Here is a 21,146-nt window from a genome sequence, read left to right as displayed (position 1 = left end):
GGCTGAAGACCCTGCCCCGTCATGGTTAGAAACGTTCACGAGTCAGTCAATATGGTTAGCTTTGGTTTTTTCTTAGTCTAAAATGATAAGGTTTCCATTGTATTCTCAGTCCTGACCCTCTGCTTTTGTGTGAAGTCCGCCCTACAGCTTCCCTTTCCATCCCAGAGTCTAGGGGGACACTGGGCTCACACGCAGGCCTTAGCACGCGAGGCAGGCACTGTGCCCCTGTGCTAGGAGTCCCAGTCCCCACTCCCCACCATGTTTTTTTTAAACTCAAACTCTGAATCAACGGGAAATATTTTTTGCTTCTTCACATGATTTTAAGAAAAAAAAAAAAAAAAAAGCAATCACTTCTCTTGGCAGTGGGGGATCTGGTGAGAGTGGCATTCAATTAAAATCCTGTAATTTTTTTTACCCACAACATTGAAGTGAAAAAGTCATGTCGTGGACTTGAATAAAACGCATGCCATGGATTCACTGTCCACAAAGATCGTGTCTCAGTCCTTCAGATCGTGAATAAAGCTCTGTTGGGAGTAGGTCCTCAATGTTGAATTCTGTCATCGGCCTTAGCGGGAAGGGGTGAATCAGAGTTGACATCAATGTTGAAACTTCTCCCGCTCAGAAAATGTCATCAGCTTGTGCGATACTTGCCGACGATAAGTTGTAGGGCTTGGGCCTTGTTTAGTTTGTGTTCTTTGCATCTAGCAAGGACCTGGCACACAGTAGACCATTCATTATGAACCCATTTAGTCCTCACCACAGACCTGTGCCGTTGTTTATGTAGTTATCCCTACTTTGCAGATGGCACAGGTAGTCTGTAGTGGAGCCCAGCCAGGAACTGACTCTAGAGCCCTTCCTTGTTCTTAACCATGACAGTATCTGCCTCAGAAAACAGCTGGGTAAATGAGAGGAAGATGAAGGCACTATCTAGTAAAAGGGGCGAGCCTTTTTCCTCACTCTCTTGTCTAGTGGCGGAGAGGCCTGATAGGTCCTTCTCCTTGCTTCCGAGCTTTAATTCATCAACTAATTACATGTGACAATATGTTTGATTTCCTGGGATACTGTGGTTGCCAAGGTCTGTCCTCTTCAGTGGAAATAACCAGCCCAAAGGCTGGAAGCCCTCGGCAGCTCTCCCCACACAGGGCTTGGTACGTTGCTGACAGGCCTTTCCGATAGTGTGAACAAATTTCATGTGAAACTCTTTAAAAAGAGCTCATTTTTCTCCTTGTAATAAATGTTGTTAAACTTGTATCTTCACTGAAGTTGAACTATGTTTATATTCTTTCTCCTTTCAAAGCACTCAAGTTCACTCTGTTAACCACTGTCTTTCAGTGCCACACATTAGGTGTAGCAACTGTTGTCTTAATATTGTCTACAGTCCTTTTTTGTTTTGTTTAAACAGCTTTAACTGAAATCAGTCGTACATATTAAACAAACATTTAGTTAATGTAAACTAAAATCTTTTCGTATGCCTTGGTGTTCTCTGGTTACTCGTTTGAACCATTTTTGCCATTGTTCAACCTTCACAAGTTGCTTTTGTTTGCTTCATGAAAGTTCAATGTGGATGAACAAACAAACAAAAAATTCTTTGTGGTAACAGGTGACAATTGTAATGGCTGGGCACCTGTACATGGAACACAATCACCATAGCAAAACCAGACAATTCTGCACTAAACTGTGATTGCTGCACATTTCTTTAGAGAGGAGGTAGAAATTTTTTAGATTAAATGGTGTTATACTTTGATGGTACAATTTGATTTTCAAGATGAAGGTGGGTGCTAGAAGACTTGGAGAATGGACCGGAAATGATTTCTTGAGCTTCCAAAGTGTTACTCAGCCTCTCATCTATATATGTTGGATTATTTCAGTTGTAAGGGAAAGAAGAGTGAACCTGAATTGGCTTACATCTTTAGGAATGGCTTGATCAAGGGTCAGTTGATGTTACCAGGACCTGGTTTTTCTCTTTTCATCTTGTAGCCATCTCCTACTGTGCTGGTTCAAACCCACCCATTTCTTTTGAAGGCAGGATGACTGTGGAGTCTTCTTCCTATATCTTCTGACAGTTCTGATTGGACATGTAATTATTCTTCCCCAATCCCAATTCTGTGACTAGAGAACTGCGGTGAACTAATTGGCTTAGACTTGGGTTGCCGGTTCTACCCTGAGTGTTGGTGGCAGAGCCCTACCTAGATCACATGGACTGAGCCTGGGGAAGGGATGATGGTGGATTACCAAGGATAGCAAGGTCCTGCTGGATTAGAAGGAAGAACGTGAAGGTGGCCAACAATAAAGTTCACTATAGTAGGTTCATCGGAGGGGACATAAATTTTTGGTATCTTTGACATTCTTTACCTGTTGCCCATTAGCCTTACTGAGTTGACAAGTGGCAATTTGAATGGCATTCCAATTTGAATGGCTCTGTAGTTAATTTTTGAAAAAATGTCTTTTAGTTGTAGGTAGATACAATGCCTTTATTTTTATTTATTTATTTTTTTAATGTGGTGTAGAGGATTGAACCCAAGGCCTCACATGTGCTAGGCAAGTGCTCTACCACTGAGCTACAGTCCCAGCCCCCTAGATAGTTAATTTTGTGCTGTTTGGTTATATGGGCTGAGATTACCACCAATTTCTACTAGCCCATAGGAAAGCTCTCTATTTAAATCTAAGAAACTTACAGTTGACACTGCTAAGATGTGCCTGTGTCTTTAATAAACATGTTTTAGCAAGAACATTTCATTTTGATTATGTCTTTCCTGTCCACAGTGCAGATTGCTTATACTTTAGCATCTCAGTATTTGTTGTTGATTGACTTATGGTTTCCTCACTGTAAGTATATGACTAATAAATTTATTAGTATTAGATAAATACTAACAGATAAATTAATATTAGTATTTGATAAATACCAAGTATCCTCAGTATCTAACTAACAAATGTGATTGAAAAGCCCTCTCTGGCCTGAGCTGAGCTGTGGTCCTGAGGGGACTTCAGCCTTAAGACTGCTCTCTTCTTGGCTTTGGAGAAACACTCTGGAGATACCAGGTTATATTGGGAATGGCTAGGCTGAGCTTTTCTCACATTTTCTCACCATATGGCTTTTAAGTGACCAGAGGAAGTCACTGTCCTTGTTTGTCCATTATAAGGACATTGTAACTGCCACCTTCTCTTTCTGGTCCACAGGTCGAGTTTGAGTGGCTGAGACAGTTTTGGTTTCAAGGCAGTCGATACAAAAAGTGCACCGACTGGTGGTGCGAACCCATGGCGAACCTGGAGGGGCAGTGGAAGAAGATGGAGAACGTGGTAAGTGGCGGGTCTGGACCCCGTGGCCTTGAATTTTGCGTGCATATCCCGAGCTCTCTAATTTACATAGGCCAGTGCCTATCTAATCATTCCAAATCATTGAGTTAGATTATTCTTGGTGAGATAATGGGACAGCCAGGGTTTTGTTCTTACAACTTTAGCTCAGTGAACATTTATGGATTGAGCATGTTCTCCATCGAAGGCGCTGCGCCAGGTATGTGCTGGGAAGCAGTGACAGCAACTGCATCTGAAGTTCATCTGCATTTTTAACATCAGGCACTATTCTAAGGGTTTTCCCCATACCAACTTTAAAAATGCTTACAATGTTAGGTGATGTAGAAACCGTTATGAGCCTTAATTTATAGCTGTGAAAGCCGAGGCTCAGAGAATTGCCTCTCAAGGTCCCTGGGTAAGTGGCAGAGCAAGATTGAAGCCCAGGCAGGCTGGCTCCAGAGCTGGTGCTTCTAGCCACTGTGATCCAAGTGTTTAACAAGGAGAGAGACATAGAATGTCATTAGGTATTACATTAGCAAAAATGAGATTCTATAATAGAGTTTATAAAACTAAAACCACAGCCCAGACAAGGGAGTGTTAAATTCCGGCCACTGGAGCTAGGACTGTTTGGAAACTACAGATGTGACTTTTGGGAACCTTGGATGGGGAGGAGAGAGATGGGGTAGGGCACTGGGGAGGAGCATTAGACACCTGGAACTGTAGGAAGGAGATCAGAAATGAAGAAGTGAGCAAGGAATACAGGGCGTGGTAGGAAACAGCTGGAAGGCAAGTTGAAGCCCCTTAATTAAGTCTTCATTTAAATAGCTCTAATCATAGCAGACACTTGGATGGTACTTGTTAAGTACCAGACACTACCTCCGTGTTTCTCTATAGCTTATTTAACCTATAAGACAACCACATACATAAGGTAGGTATTATTTTCTTCCATTTTTACGCACGAGGAGACTAAAGCCCAATGGGCTTAAATAACTTTCCCAGGGCCCCATGGCTAATAGGTGGGTGGGCTGGGATTTGAACTGAAGAAGGCTGGCTCTAAGGTCTTTGCCCTTCACTGTCTTCACTGTTCTGCTTCAAACAGTTGAATTCGAAATGTAGTGGGAAAGTGATAAAAGCCTGCTAAATTCTGGACAGAGTACCACTGCACGAAATTTGTAATGTGCTGAAAATAACGAACTAATCTGCAGAAATGGATAGCCATTGCTAATCCCTATTTTAATTTCTTACTGCTTTATTGAAGTAGGATTGACCTAAAAAATCTGTGCATATTCAATGTAAACAATCTGATAAGTTTGGAGATAAATATATCCATGAAACTGTCATCATGATCCATGCTATAAATCTCTCCATCCCCACCGAATTTCCTCCACCTTCTTGATTATTGTTAGTGTCGTGATAAGAACAGTTAAGAGACTCTACCCAAATCCCTATTTTATAATAATGAAAATATCAAGTCGCAACCCTGAAAGCCCCAGTTTTAAAGATCGGGTCAGAATCCAGAAGGCCCGCCTTCTATACATCTCTTCAAGTCTTTAAACCATGGCTTTTTTATGGATCTGCGTCTGGGGAAGGAATGTTATAATTCTTCTTTTAGTGTAGTAATAATATCACAAAAAATTATTTCTCCAAAGACCTGAATCAGTGCAATACTGAGTTGGAGGTGATAAAAGGTCCTTACCTTCATTTCCGTAGTTAGTTCTGTTTCTAAATGAAGCCTGGCTAAGGGCGTGCCCTCTTTATGGGACGTATGCAGCTTCAGTTTCAGGGAATCTCCTTTTTAAAACTCCCATTGTATAATTCAGATTTCATCTATTTACGTATGAGTTTAAATTATCTTTACCAGGGTTGGAGTTGTAGCTCAATTATAGAGTGCTTGCCTAGCATGGATGGGACCCTGAGTTTGATCCTTTGTACCACATAAAAATAAATAAATAAATAAAATAAAGGTACTGTGTCCATCAACAACTAAAAAAAATTATAAAAAGAATAAAAGACAAAAAAATATATCTTTACCTGGTAAGCCTTTATTCTAACACATTAGCTTGACTTCGAAGTTGTAATTTGAAAATGTTAAGAGTAAGAAAACAAGAGAGGAACTCACTGATTTTGTAAAAATAATTTTTTAGATTATTTTTGTTAGGTAAAATCTTTGATCTTTGATCATACCAGTGATGTTCACTATAAATTCATTTAAAAGATATATGTGTGTGTAAAAAATATATATACATATATAGGATATGTGTGTGTGTGTGTGTGTGTGTGTGTATTTGGTGGTGCTGGTATATTAGTTAGAAGAAGTATCTTCTATTTATTTTATAGCTCTCATGTAAAAAAAATGCTAAAAGAAATAGCAACCCTGGGGATTTTCCAGAGCTAGTTTCCTTTCAGTTGGTGTGGCATTCCTAAGTGTGCTGCAGGAAATCAATGGCCTGGTGCCTCTTCTCTGCAAGCCTCAGGATGATCATTATCAGCAAAGTGAAGGTTTGGGCCAAGATAAAAGGGATAGTCCTTCTAAATTAAATTTAAGCACTGCTTCAAGCCTTTCAAAATGACTTTTAACAAATTCATAATAATTTATTTTTGCTATTGGAAGAGACAGAAGAGAATAATCATTGGAAAGGTCTAGGGCTCTGTGGCTCTTTTAGTGCACTGCCATCTGGTATTTGTTGTACTGGGGTGGAATTGGCCCTAGCTGGTTAGATTCCTACTCTCTATCAGCCCACCTCCTTTTTTTTTTTTTTTTTTTTTCCTGTTGCAAGCAGTAGGGGGCAATGTTGAGCTGCCATTTTGAGGCCCCCAAGATGCTGGCCTTTCAGGAAAACGCATACAAATGTACCATTAACTGTCAAGAATTATCCCTGTTGCTTCAAGTTAGCTGTAATCTCCAAGATTCCATAACACAGGAAATCAGTTGTGGGTTAACAAATTCAACAGCAATTTAACATAAAAAGTGCAGTGTTTGGTGCACATTTGGATTCTATAGAATTAGACTTAATCTAAACGACATTTCTGAATGTACTCACTTTGCTTCCAGGGAATATACTACTTAAAATTATTATCATTTTAGACAAATAATTCTTTGTTATCTTTATGCTCTTTTTGAATTGTAAAATCTATGTGTGTGTTGTGGAAGAATTTCTTTAATCAATGCATTTTGTCTGTTCTGCAACATAACATCGATCTCTTTTGGTGAGAAAATAAAATAAAAAACCTCAGGCAATGTGTGCTTTACTTTTCCCCTTTTGCTTATGAGTAAAGCAACCTTTGACGGCCCTTGTACCAGGGAAGAGACTTATGTTGTAATTTCTTTCTGTCTTTGTATTCTTTTTTTCTCTTTGTGGTTGGGAGGTGTAGTTTCAGGAAGGATATAGAAGAATGGAAAATGAGCTTTGAAATAGCTTTTCTTCCATTAATGGTAATTGCTTCACATGTCATAACCAGTCGCATATTTCAAAAAGTTTAGTCAGCTGTCTCTAAAACTCCCCCAGCCTCTACTTCCCATTCCTTGCCCCAGCAAGCACCACTTTTATCGCACTATTTATTCATGCCATTTCTCTCCCGTAGGATAGTTTTACTCTGTGCATGCTCTTGTGATGTAAATGTTAAACCTTACATTTGAATGACATTCTGATAAAATATCACTTTCCCTGAATATTACCTCATGAATTTATGAGCCATTAAGCCCAAAGCTACGTAACCCTTCCTTACAACCCAGGAATTCAGCCGAGCCTTTACCCCCACCTTTGTGCCCCATGCAAGAAGTGTTAGAACACTCTCACGCTATTCAAATATTTGTATTTTATTTTATTTTTGAGCCAACCTACTACCTCCCACCCAAGATTATTGTATTATGAAGAGACTCTTCAGGATAAGAGAGAGTTACCATTTGAAAGAAACTGTATAAGCTTTGCTTTCTGGGTAAAGAGGAATATGAAAAGCTGAAATCTCCTGTGAGGTGAGGAAGTCTTGCTGTAGCCAGAGATTCAATGGATAGGCCATTTGTCTCTCAGGGTCTGGTATCGCTCTTTGCAAAACTGACATTTATTTTACCTATAAAAATGTTTTAACACTATCAAATTCACAGTAACCCTGAAAAGAATGCTAGGTGTGAAATCCTCTAAATTGATGACATTTATTCATTTCCTTTTGACCTTAAAAAAAAAAAAAAAAAAACCCTATTTATTCTAATCCAGTGGAAATATTCTAGAATAGTTTCCAGAGTAAACATTTTCAAGAATACAGATGATTTATATGCTGGAGAGAAATTTCTTCATGCGTTTTTCATTGCTTTTCCTCTTCGAAGAGAAAGTAGATCCTGATCATTTTGAATGTTTTGAATCCCATTTCCTGTCCTGACAGTTCCTTGTGCTGGCATCGTGGTACGTTTATATGGCAGTTGGCCTTAATAACCTTTATTGACTTCAGTGGGTGGGAGCCAAGACTGGATTATTTTAATGTATCCGTTTTGAAACTGTGTAAAACACAACATATAATTATGTTAGGTAAGCTATAGGCTACATTTAATTCCGCCCATTTGTGTTAAAATTTGGCACAGGAGAGCAGAGAGACGTGGAAAATGAGTAGGTGTTTTATTTAATAATGTAACCAGTTTCTTGTTGTTAAAGTTTTAAGAGAGAAATGTACTTAAGAATGTAAAGGTTGTCCCTGACAAGGTATTTATAATACTTTAATTTCAAGATGAGTCATGCCTCTTTCCTGTCATTTTAGCCTGAGTAAATCATCTCAGGGAGGCTCATTCCAGGAGGCTTGTTGTTGCTGTGCGGATGTGGATCGCCTCAGCGTCGGTTGTGCTGTTGCGGGAAATGATGGAGCCGGTTTGGGGAGAGGTTAATGAAGCAGTGATTTGGATTAGATCCTCAGAACTGATTATAGGAACAAGGCTGCTTTTTCACATACTGAAAAATATACTGAGTTTTTTGGTATTTATTATTGTAATTGGTATTGTACTATTGTGTAATAGTTCAATTAGCTAATTTCATTTTGAACTTTTTTTCTAGATTAAAGATATTGGAAAGTATGAGGATAAAAAAGTGATAAAATATGAATATTACTTTATTGGCTCATGTGAATGGTGAAAACAGCACATATAATCTATTATGTTTATATAGGATATATGTATGTATTTCCCCTTCCCATTAATGTAGTAAGTTACATGGGCTAACATAATCCTGTCTTCCATTTTTCAGGGTTAGCATTTCTGATTTAGAAGCAGAGTATATTATAATAATTTAGGATCTGATGTGAGATGTCTGGTGGTTTCAAATTAGGATTTAAATTCCCTTCTCCCTTTTTTGATGGGGACAGTTCTGAGTGACTCAAGATAAACACAGAGGCGAGGCAGGTTAACCAGCTATAAGCACCCAATAATTCAAATTCTGAAGCACGATATTTTAGGGACTCTGTGTTTAGCTTTGGAAATTTGGAAAAAAGAAAAGTCACTTTCAGCCATAATAGCTTAAAATCTTTGGATTGCATTTTTGGTTATCCCGAACGTGTTTGCTGAAGGTTAGTTCTTTCCATTCTCCCTGCTCACCCACCCACTGCAATTCCCCACAGCCATATTATTGTTTTAAAAGTAAAATATCTTGGGGGGAATGGATTTTGGCATGTAATTAAGCAATTAATTTCTAGCAAGTTTTGCTAAACTTCTTTGATTGCCTTCTGAATTTCAGATTTTTCCATTTTTCCTGCTTAGTTGCTGCAGATTTAGTAGTGAATTTTTTAAAATGTTGTGTATCCTGTCTTTTTTGGGGGAAAAATTACAATTCCAAAAGAATTCAGGCTTAAGCCTCAAAAACAGAATGTGCATGGAAAGCACAAAGGACTGTGTTTATGATTCTCTTTGAAGTGTTTTTGCAACTGGATAAGGAAAATTTTAGAAACTGTCTGATAGTGTTCAGGGTAAATACTTAAACCCCTTTAGAGAATTTCACACACAGATACTGTGCAGCAGAAAAAAGGGATACTTATGTTTCTTAAAGCTGCTACAGCCTACAGCTTTGTACTTAAAGACAGAGGTGTTGAATAGAATTCTACTGAGGATACATCCGGTGACAATATCTCCAAGAACATCAGAGCAAACCAGTGGGTAGGACTTTCTGTTTTTAACCCTTACATGAGCCATGTGAGTTGAGCTTTGTTGGTACGCAGTATTAGAATGTGCCTGGTATATCCCAGGAATGTTCAGAGGATCATTCAGCTGCCTCTATTCTGCACACAACAGGAATGAGACTAACAACGCTGAAGATGGTGAGACAAAGCCACAGGAGTAAGGAAATTCCAAGTGAAAACCTTGCCACCTCTCTTAACTCTTGTTAGTATGTGGAGAGAAAAACTGAACCAACAAATGCAGTTTTGATATTAGCCTTGATTTCATAGGATTTGGTTAAATTTTGCCAGTCTTCATTAAGCATACGCACGCACACATACACCCCCCTATACATTTTACACGTTCTCCATGTTGAAAAGAAATAGATGAATTCTCTTGTTTTACGTGTTTTAAACTACTCTGAAATTCAAATTGATGTAAAAGGTGTGCAAATCCTCTTACTTTCCCCTGGGTGCTCTTGCAGCCCCCAAGGCTGCTGGAATTTATTTTGGATTGCTTTGACAAACTGCCATCCTAGCATTTAGATGTGAATTCAGGAACTCTGGTGCCAGATTGGGGTGTCAGGAACTTCCATTTTTCCCAGGAAGGATATAGCATTAAATGAAAGTATGCCTTCTTTTCTTTCTCTAGTTTTTTTTTTTTTTTTTTTTTAACAGAGGGTGGGAGTGGTGATTAAATTTAGCTGTAGTCTGCAATACATTTGCAATATTCTAGAAGACTCTCAGTTCAGAAGAATGAAGTAATGTTAAAAAAAAAAAAAGAACAAACAAACAAAAAAAAACCCAACAGACCTGCAGTTTTGAAAGGGAAGCAAGATTTCCAACAGATGCTGTGCCATTTATTTGAAGTATTATCCAGATTTTAGGCTCTCTTTCCCCCAAATTGGCAAACGAATGGTCCTTGAAATTATTCCTTTTTGAAGAATATTACGATGATGATCACATGAGAAAGTTGGTGCAGTATAAAATACATATGCAAGGTGTCACTAGGGTGATATTAGGCAGAAGTATGAGCTGTCCTCAACTTGGGATGTTACTTACTTTTGAGTCTCTGTTGGAATTGCATCCTTTCCCTTTTCTTATTTCCCTGCCTCTAGAATTGGGGTTCAGGTCAGGAACTAAAGACAATTTGGAGCACAGTGCTACTTTTGGCATATTTCTGTCCACTGTTGGTTAAATACTTTGGGAGGTGGGGGCCAGGAATTTTTCCATATTTTGCAAAAAGGTCTCTATAGAGAAATGAGCTCCAAGTGCCCAAAACTGACTTACCAAAGAGCTCTGGGAACACATCAAGTTGGCTCTTCCGTACATTAAGGGTAACATAACCATCATCCTGCTCTCTCCTCATTGACATCTATAAAATAATGACCCTTTATTTTCAATCAAAGGAAATAATGGTATGTTGCTTTTTTCGGTATTTGCCAAAGTATCTTCGGTCTTGTGTAGTTTTTTTTTTTTTTTTTTTCTTCTTTTTTTTTGGTGCTGGAGATTGATTCCAGGGTCTTGCATATGCTCAGTGAGTGCTCTGCCACTAAACTACATCCCTGGCTCTTTTTAAATTTTGTGACAGGGTCTCAGTTAGTTGCCTGGGCTGTCCTCAGGCTTGTGATCTTCTTGCCTCAGCCTCCAGAGTAGCTGGGATTATAGGTGTACACCAGTACATTCCATTTGTAGATATTTTTAATTCTGTCTTTTCCAAATAACTAAGTTATGATTTACTTTTTTGATTCGGTCTACATGATCCCAGCCCATCTGTAACCACCTGTGACAGTCTCACTTATAATATTTCCTTGGTATGTATAAAAAATCTCAGATAGAAAATTTCCTACTTGTTTTCGATTGACAAAATTGCCTTCAAATAAAAAAATCTGAAAATTTAGGATTATATTCAGAATTAAGCTCCAATGCTTTGGTTGTGAAGACTTGGAGTTGGTGGTAGCTTGATAATATATAACCCTGTTACTTAAATATTATTAATAAGTGAGAAATCATGAAATACCCAGAATTACATATCAGATGTTGTTTAACAGATGTTGGGGGATTAGGAGGTTTTATAAATGTCATAAACTTTTCATGCAATTAGCAGTGAATTTTTTAAAGGATAGGAATGATGAGGTATGCCAGTGCTTATAATAAATTAATATTTTCTTGGTACTGAAGTCTCACATCCTGAGGCACCTGAATATTAGACAGGAAAGATGGGCTCTATCCAGCCATCCAATAATAGGTATCTCAAATTTCGCATGTCTAAAACCAAACTCTTAATTCCCTATAATCTCTTGCTCTTTCCCCCCCGTTTCTCACAGTTCATTACCTTGAACCATGCTAATCTTCTCTGTCTCATTTCAATTTTAGTTTGTGTGTTAGAGGAAGAGGGTCGAGGGGGAGGGACAAAGGTGGGAAAGGGGGGGAACAGCAGAATGAGGTTGACCAAACTGTTATGGGCACGTATGAATATATCACAATGAATTCAACCTTTATGTATAACTATAATGTATCGATTAAAAACCAAATTAATAGAAGGAGGACCCACTGAGAGAGGAAAGGGATCGGGGGAGGGAGGGTTAAGGGGATAATACTGGGGACTGAAATGGAACAAATTAAGTTGTATGCATTTATGAATATGCCAAAATGTATCCCACTATTGTGTATAACTGTAATACAGTAATTTTTTAAAAAAGAAAAACAAATTGAATCATCCAGTTGCCCAGCTAAAACTTAAGGATCCTCTTGATTTGTCAATGAATCCAGTTAGTTCTATTTTCAAAATATACTCATGATCTGACTTCACCACCTCCTGTGCCCCCACTTTGGTAAAAACCACATGGTTTGTAGAAACAGCCACCTAACCAGCCGTCCTGCCTCTACCATCCTAATACATCCATTGCAGTTGGATCTTTTAAAATACAAGGCAGGGCTGGGGATGTAGCTCAGTTGGTAGAGTGCTTGCCTCACATGCACAAGGCCTGGGTTCAATCCCCAGCACCATAAAAGAAAAAAAAATAATAATAAATTACAAGGCAGCTCATTTCACTCCTGTGGTCCAAACCTATCATCATATTCAGAAGACCCCCTTCCTTGCAGTGACCAGAGGCCTGCAGAGTCAGTCCCTACAACCCTCCCCATCATTTCTTCCCCTCCTCTACGGGCCTCCTCACTATGTTTAGAGAGTGCCTACGCCAGCATCTTGGCATTTGTTTTGTCTTCTTTCTGGAATATTCTTCTCTCTGTTATTTACTTGTCTCATTCTCTTGTTTCATTCAGGTATCTCTATCCATGTCCCTTCTTAGAAGAGAGTTTCTCTGGCCAGGCTCTGTCTCCTGTAGAACTCTCCCTTCTTGCCTCATACCACTCTCTCTGCCCACCTTTGGACTATGCATTTGTTTCTTGTCTGAACCTGGTGCTGTCCCCATGAGGGCAGCAGGGACATTGTTTGTTTTAGTCACTATGATTTCTCAGCTTAGGAACAGTGCCTGGGACACTGTAGTTGCTCAGTACATATTTGTTAAAGGAAGGATTTGATGCAGGTTGGTTTCTAGGTCCTGCCTCTTCCTCCCACCCCTGTTAGTCAACGTGGCCTCTAATAAATTCTTCTAAACTCTACATTTTCCTAAAATATTACCTCCTGCCCAACAGGAATATTTTTGGGTTAGTTCTATTTTTAAATAAACATAACCTTCATTACAACACTGCCAAACATCTTTAACTTCTTTAAAAAAAATAATGTTGAGGGCATAGAGGTATATCCTGTTTTATGCCTATGGCATTTCTAGCTGAGGCGATTGAGCAATCAGTGGCAAACAACTTATGTAAACACAGGAAATATTTTTTTAAATGAGAGGAGTAAGGAGGTTATTAGTTTCCTAGAGTAACCATGTGGCTCAATAGTTGAGGCGTGACGCCTCTTCTCATTTATTGGCATCCTTCATATTTTAGATTTCCCTACTCTTAAAAAAGTAATCAAGTCAAATTGTCTCAAAATTAAACGACGTCTCCAACCAACCTTAACTTTGTTGTTCTTAATTTTCAAAATCATATAGAGAAAGTGGCATGCACTGGACAGGTTTTGGGCACAGAACTCAAGAAGTCCCCGAGGAGTAAACTGACTTCCGCTAGACAGGCTGGAAACTGATTAAAATATTTATCATCCTTTGGGTATGCAATAGCTTTTGATGATGGAAGGCATATTAATATTCATCTTCGCGGCTTGTCTACACTTCAGACAGATCCCAGGAAAGGTGGTTCAAATGACCAGTTTTCTTTCCTCACCAGGAGCCCTTGAGCCCCAGTACAGCTTGGAACCAAGAAATGCCTTGTGATGTGATGGAGCTTCTCCTCTGGGGGATGGGGATGGGGGAATACAAACCAGGAGGGACCTTTGGACTGGAAAGCTTTAAAGGATTACTGCTTTCTCACAGGAAGTCTTTTGCCAGAACAAAGGAAAAAGTTGGTTCGTAATTTTATAAGCAGGAGAACTACTGTTGCTATCTGAGTACGGGAAGCAGACTTGGCTCTTAGTGAAGTCGGGGGATCGAAGCCTTATAAAAGATTTTGAAGTGAATGCCACTGGAGGCTGATACCACCCCCCGCCCCACCTCTCCAAGCACTTTGTTGAGGAAGAAGGAGAAAGATCAGTTGTGTTTGCAGCGGATGCTGCAGTCTTCTGGCTGATGGTTAAAGTGCTCCATCTTCCTTTCACTCAAGGCAGAGTCTGCATATGGTGTCCACATATCCAGGCACAGGTAGCACAGTGTGGCCTGCTGGGGTTCTTAGGACCTGTCTTTTTAATTATTTTTCCTTTAATGGGAGAAAGAATTTGGCTCTATTAGTTGTGTTAATTAAGCAGTGTTGTTTTCTGTCTAGGTTGGAATAGCCTTGATTACATTTGTGGGTGCTAATATGAGCTCTGAAGAAACTTGACCTTTTTATTGATTGATCTGAAAAACCTGGAAATTGAAGAGAATGTTCTCATAAACAGGCCAATAGGTTAAGACCCTCAGTTTCCATCTTTCAAATCTGAGAATTCAGAATCTCTTTTTACATTTTAGTATTTGTTATTCTTTCTATTCAGATATTTTCATGAAAGATAACTTGAAAATTGGACAGTAATTATATTTGAAATCTATTTGTATAAAGTGACATCTGAAGAGAAACGTTCTGTCTTCATCCAAGTCATTTAATCATACACCTGTTCCACGTGGTGCAGATAAGTGGGAAGTTATACAAAGAGCTGGGACTTAATCTCCCAGGCTGATAAGGCACAAGGCAGTAAGTAATTCAGAGGAAGAAAAATCAAAAGAGAAAAGCAGATTCTGACATAGGCCTTTGGGAATATGAGGAATTTTGATAGATGCAGATGGATGGAAGAGATTTAAAAATGGCAGAAGCAGAGACACTATAGTGGGAAAACACAAGATCTGCTCACAAACTTGATTAGAATGGATGGAGTTTGGTTTGTGTGAGTCCAGTAGTGAGAGACAAGATGAGGAAGATTAGGAAGGCTTATTTTCTTTGCTTCTTCTTCTCTGCGTTTCTTTGCAAGGTATAGGACTTTTTACCACTTTATGACTGCTTTCCTATCAAAGTCTTGGAAGCAAAATTTTAAACATGTACAAATAGAAAATAAAATGAAGACCATTTTTATTCTCTTGCATTTATATAGGTTTTACTTTGGAACCAAGTCAAATCCTGTCATTTGCCCTAATTTTAAGACCTATCTCCATCCTGAGTACAGCAAATAAGCAATATGCTACATTTTCAGTATAGGAATTATAAACGAGCTTAGGTATTTTTTATCCTGAGAGTCTTTTTTGCCTCATAAATTTAATACCAGACTAATAATTTTGGACCTTGAGAGGTGGGTCTTCCCATGTGTGAACCACTTCAGAAATTTTCTTCCTTGTTAAGAGACGTTAGCTGTATTTAATTTTACCTTCACTATTAGAATTGTGGTTTGGAGGAAATGACAGGTCCCCTGCCTCCTATCCAGGTGATAGTCTTGAGGACTCATTACTTGCATAAAAGTATTTTGAAGTACTATTATTAATAACGTTATTAATGAGTTAGTTAATTTGTTTCCAGACAGCAGGTGTGGTAATGTCATTTCCACTCCTGAAAGAGAGTGGTTTCTTTCTTCCCAGGCCTATCTCCCATTCTTTGGCTTGTAGTGTCCCCTTGGTGGTTGCTTACTCTGTTGTCCTGCATTTGCCATTGCCCTTCATGTGTCAGTCACACCAGTTGAAAGATTGAGTAAATGTTCAGAAGGTAGATGGTGGTGTGCATTCGGGTGTCTTCTACTTTTGTTTGTAGATTTCTGCCAGACCCTCACTTCTGTCCTCCCTGTGATGCTGTTATTTCCAGTGACTGGTTTTATTACTTCTAAGGTGCAAGGTATTAATTCTTGAGTGGATAATAACTCGTTTGTTCTTCAGACTTGGGCTTTCTGAAAGACTTCCTTCACTTTGATTCTGTTTGGGAATCTAAGGTCTTGGGGTTAATTTAGAGGCCCCATTCTTCCTGCAGAGCAGTGAGACAGAGGAATGATATAGGGCCGTTGTTTCCTTTTACCAGAGAACCTTATGGCAGTCATCCTACAATGGCACTATCCTTAGAAAACAAATGGGCTTCGTGCATTATTTTAGGATGGCTTCTTCCTTGCCCAGCGTGGTGGCACACAACTGTTATCCCAGTGGCTCGGGAGTCTGAGGCAGGAGAATCTTGAGTTCAAAGCCAGCTACAGCAACATAGCGAGACCCTAAGGAACTTAGCAAGACCCTGTCTGTAAACAAAATACAGCAAAGGGCTGGGGATGGGACTTAGTGGTTAAGCAACCCTAGATTCAATCCCTGGTACCAAAAATTAATAAATAAATAAGAATGGCTTCTTCTTTATATCTGTTTCTCATATTGCCAGAGAAACGGGGAGCAGGCATGTGGTCATATTAGCATTGTTTAATTTCTTCCAAGGCCAGGAGTATTTATTCTGTACTCTTTTTTGGGAAGAGGTGGGTATCACCCTGGTAGGGCCCACATGCTAGGCACTGACAGCTGAAGCCCCCTGCCCTGGAGTCATGGAATGTCAGTGTTGGAAGGGCCTGAGAGGTGATCATTCTCTCCCCTTCCCTCATGGAAAGAAGGGCTCAGAAGGGAGTAGAGCCTTACCTGACTTATCTTAGGGTCAAGAGCCAGATAATGATGGCCATGGCACCCAGATTCCCTGTTTCCAGGTTAGGATTTCCCCCAGTCCCTAACTCTCCCGGGCTGTGCCTTCTCTGATGTCTTTACCAACTTTCACTTGTAGCAAAATATGACAAGCAGAAGTTTTATTCTGGAGCTTTTTCCTTTACCCCGTGTTTGATTTTAGCATATCAAAATTAGGCTGTTTGATGTCGAGGTAGGAACGTGATTTTGCTCTCTCTCGGCATCTGTTCCTCCTACTCTAGTGGCATTTTGATGTTGCCTTGTAGATCTGTTTCCTTCTCTGGATGCAGGGGAGGAACATTGTCTCAGCATGGTTACTCCATGAGCCTGGCACCTGGGCGAGGTCTTTCAGATGAACTCAGGACTACTTGCCAGGCACATGGTGCAGAATTCAAAGGGTATAAAAACATTTACAGTGAAAAGTGGCTTTCTCCTCTCTCTGTCCCCTAGATACCCATTTCCCTTCCTCAGAGGCTAGCAGTATTCCCAGTTTTTCCCTATACCTTTCCAGAGCTCTTCAATATACGTAGAAGCTTGTATGTATTTTATCATATGAATAACATACTTTGCAATGTTTCCGTATTTGTATATTGTTTGAATTACTACAGATCTTTTCATTATATGGTTTCATAATTTATTTAACCAGTCCCCTACTGCCCTCAAGTTTCCTGCTTTTACAAATAATGTAATATATATCAAAATATACAAGAATTTTCAAATAAAATATAATAAATTTATAAGTTTTACAAATTATTTGACAAATAATGAAATTTTTCACTTTTGAGATCTATTGCAATACTTAGGGGTAAAATTATCGGATCATGAAATATATGTATTTTTAATTTTGATATAGTCATATTGCCCTCCATAGAGTTTCTAGTGGAGAGTGTATGTGTGTATGTGTGTGTGTGTGTGTTTAGAGTTTATGTGACATAGTGCCTGTTTCCCCACATCCTCACCAATACAGTGTATTATCAAACCTTTTGACTTTTTGCAAATAGGATTGGTGACAAATGCTGCCTCATTTGCACTTGCGTTCTCTCCAATCCTACTTGGAGATGAAGAGACTGACGCTCAGAGTTGCTAACTGATTTTCCAGGTCATAGACGTAGTGAGTGACAGAGCTGGGGTTTGCTTAGGCAGAGGCCACTGCTTTCCTAATCGCAATACTGATGTCAGCCAAAGTGCCATTCTGCTGCTGCCACCAAAGAATCGGAATAGTCCAGAGGTTCTCACAAGGACTGCTCATACAACTTGAGTGGCGAATGTGGGAAGGTTGTTTTCCCCCATGAGATTGGGTGCCATATCAGCTGGATGAGTCCAGGGGATGAGTGCAGTTAGCATGACGTCCACTGGTGCCATTACGTGGCGGAATTGAGCTCCATACAGGATGTAGGTGGCCCTTTTCCCTGCAGAGTCACGGGCTTTGTGCTATGACTGTTTTCATCAGGAGAAAGTGAAGGGCGGGCCCCTCGCCCCTGGAAGCGTGGCACGTTGCCTGATTTTCTGTTTAAAGTTATGTTCCTGTTGGATTCTGTTCAGGTCTGAGTTTTAGTTGTCGCGTTCTGATATGATGAGCCTCCTTGGCCTCCCCTGTTCACCGTCATTCTTCCTCCATCTGTCAATCTTCATTAGGGTCATTTAAACACTGACTCATTCTCTGTCCTGGGCCTTTTCCTGCTTGGCTGCAGAAGTACAGATTGAAGCCTTTACCCTGCATGCACAGTTCCTAGGTAAGAGGTTATTTTGAGAAGACACTGGGAGAGTTGAGATGATTGGAATACGATTAGAATTATATTTTCTAGTAGAGACAAGGATGATAAAAGATCTCAGCCAGAGTGGAGTGTTTTCCTGTGACCCCTCAGTAATCAAATCAGTAGGCTCTAATGTTGGGAGCCCTTCCAGGACCACGTCTCTTGCTGTGTTGCTGGTCAGGTTCTATTGCTGGCTGTGTGACCCACAGGATCATTTCAGCGTGAGCCCCCGTTGCCTTTGTAGTGGTCAACTTCTACTCTTGGGTTAAAAGCATCAGCTCTCAAGTGAGTCAATCTGTACTCTTTAGCTGTGGACGGTCATATGGACAGTCTAAGGTTTCCTCATCTGTAAGATGTGCAAGTTGCCTGAGATAACATACGTAGTGCTTTGCACATTGCTTGGCAGGCTTTTGGCACTATCGTTTTAAGACTTCTCTCTTCTCTCATTCTTCTGTCTGTTTATCTGATGCTCCCTCCTTTTCATCCAAGTTCCCAGTTCTCCCTTAGGCTCTCAGTTTATGGTGATGGATGCATATAATCTATGTTTTCTATTCAGGTTTCTGTTCAGAAGTCATCCCTATGTTTTTATCCTAATTTTTTTTTCAGAGTGAGAATGATAATAATCTATCTGAAATGATATGTCTTCCTTCTTCCCACACCTAGACTAGAAGCACCCTGAGGGCAGGAAGGTTGTCTTGTATCTCACTGTTCTCTGCTTCTGATACAAAGTAATAGCATGACAAATGTATAAGAATCAAGAAGAACAAATGCTTTCTGGGTGCAGGCTTTGTCTGGTGCACCTTTTTATCATTGTGGTGCTCTGAATGTGATGTTTTTGAATGGACTGCAGTCCCTACTTGTGATCCTTTTGTATTGGGGGTAAGGTGGGGCTAAGGATTGAACCCTGGGATGCTATACCACTAAACTACAGATCCAGCCTTTTTTATTTTGAGACAGGGTCTTCCTCATTTTTAGAGACTGACCTCTAACTTGGAATCCTCTTGCCTCAGCCTCCCAAGTCACTGAGATTACAGGCATGAGCCACCGTGCCCAGCCCTTCTTTTTGTTTTAATCCACTTGTCAAACTCCCATATTTAAAAATATTCAAAAATCAGAAATCATCTTTTCATCCTTCTCTGGAATGTAATTCCTCTGCATTAGAGGTATTCAATGTTAGTATATATGTTAGAGACACCTGTACAACTTTTTTTGGGGAGGGGGTACCAGGAATTGAACTCAGGGGCACTCGGCCCCTGAGCCACATCCCCAGCCCTATTTTGTATTTTATTTAGAGATAGAGTCTCACTAAGTCACTTAGCACCTCGCTTTTGCTGAGGCTAGTTTTGAACTCGTGATCCTTTTGCCTCAGCCTCCTGAGAAGCTGGGATTATAGGTGTGCACCACCATACCTGGCACCTGTACAACTTTTTAAAGACACAAGTGGCATCTTTAGGCATTTGAGTTCAGTAGCCATAGCTCTTGATCTTGGCTACATATTTGAATTACTGAAAAACTTAAAAAATCTCATCATTTAGGTGTTACCTCCAAAGATACTGATTTAACTCATCTAAATCATGGCTCCCAGTTGATTTTAATATTTTGTCAAGCGCGGTACATTTAAAAAGCCTTACAGGTTAAGAACTACTATTCAACAGGAACCCAGCATCTCACCAAGTTAGATATGATTGAATGAATGAATATGTGAACCAATTAGCAATGAACACTTTGACTCACTTTAAGCCAACAAAAACTTATTAAGTTACTGCTAGCTTTCCCCTGAAGGAAAAGCTATATTTATAGTTCTTATATAAGTTAGAAGGTAATGTTGATAATGAAGGTACATACAGAGCTATGTAAGCTTGAGAGAGGGATGGAGCTTTAGAATTTCAGAAGGCTTCAGTCAGTGGGGACTTCTGAGTTGATTCTTAGAATGAGGAGAATTTTGACAGGTAGAGATGGATGAAGGAAGAGTGGATGCTTCTGGGGAAAGAATAGCAGGCATAGGGGAAAAAGCAGGAAGATGCAGCCTGTGTCTCAAGAATCTTGGCCATCAGTCTTTTCCATCAATTAGGATGGTCTGTAGCCATCTTCCTTAATATTACCCCATGCCTGTCTGTCCTGGAAGCCATGCAGAATCATGGTTTCAGAAATTATCATTTAGATGCCATTTTTTCTTATTCTTCTTGTGTTGATGCCCAGACTCACTCTCCAGCTTGAAGGGACTAGCAGGTTTTCTGGCCTAAAGGTCCCCTTGGCATAAATACAGGAATCTTCATGCTGAACTGAGTTGGATCTCTTGGTGAGAAGTGATTTGTTGTGCTGATTAGAATGTAAACAATTTCTAAAGTTGAGTTCTGTCTCTCATGCGAGTCTTATTGTGACCCTCTGTGTTTATAAACATGTCTTGAACTTGAAGAAGAAATGTGGAAACGTTTGAGCCCCAGGAGCATGTCCGTTTGTTTTCAGTGTGGACTGAAATTAAGACGCCTGAGCCTCCTTCTCTGAGGGTCCTGTATCCCTCCTACTTTCACCAGTAGCTGGGGTTTACCATTTCCTAACCATTCTCTTCTTCTAGTTGAGTCAATAAAGTCCTTTGATGAAGTATAATTCATGTTCAGCTGACATCTACAAGGGCCCAAAATTCAGGTAAGATCTGAGTTTAATCCAAAACACAATTATGGTTTCTTTCTTCTTTTTTTTAAAGATTTAATGTGTTAAAGTATTATAGAACACGAAGAATTGCTACCCCCATGAA

The 21,146-nt window shown here is 39.7% G+C and overlaps 1 protein-coding gene across 1 annotated transcript in view; it reads left to right on the top strand.

Annotated features, from left to right (window-relative positions):
- LOC306648404 (alpha-ketoglutarate-dependent dioxygenase FTO) overlaps positions 1-21,146 on the top strand; it is a 217,569-nt gene that overhangs the window by 173,599 nt on the left and 22,824 nt on the right. The window contains exon 7 of the mRNA XM_079118534.1: positions 3,178-3,297. Coding sequence (XP_078974660.1) covers positions 3,178-3,297 — 120 coding nt within the window. The remainder of the gene's footprint in view (positions 1-3,177; positions 3,298-21,146) is intronic.

The sequence above is a fragment of the Sciurus vulgaris genome, assembly GCF_902686455.1.
Source record: "Sciurus vulgaris genome assembly, chromosome: 17".
In the NCBI taxonomy this organism is placed as follows: Eukaryota; Metazoa; Chordata; class Mammalia; order Rodentia; family Sciuridae; genus Sciurus; species Sciurus vulgaris.
Note: the sequence above shows the minus strand (reverse complement) of the source record. Positions and strands in the feature narration are given on the sequence as shown.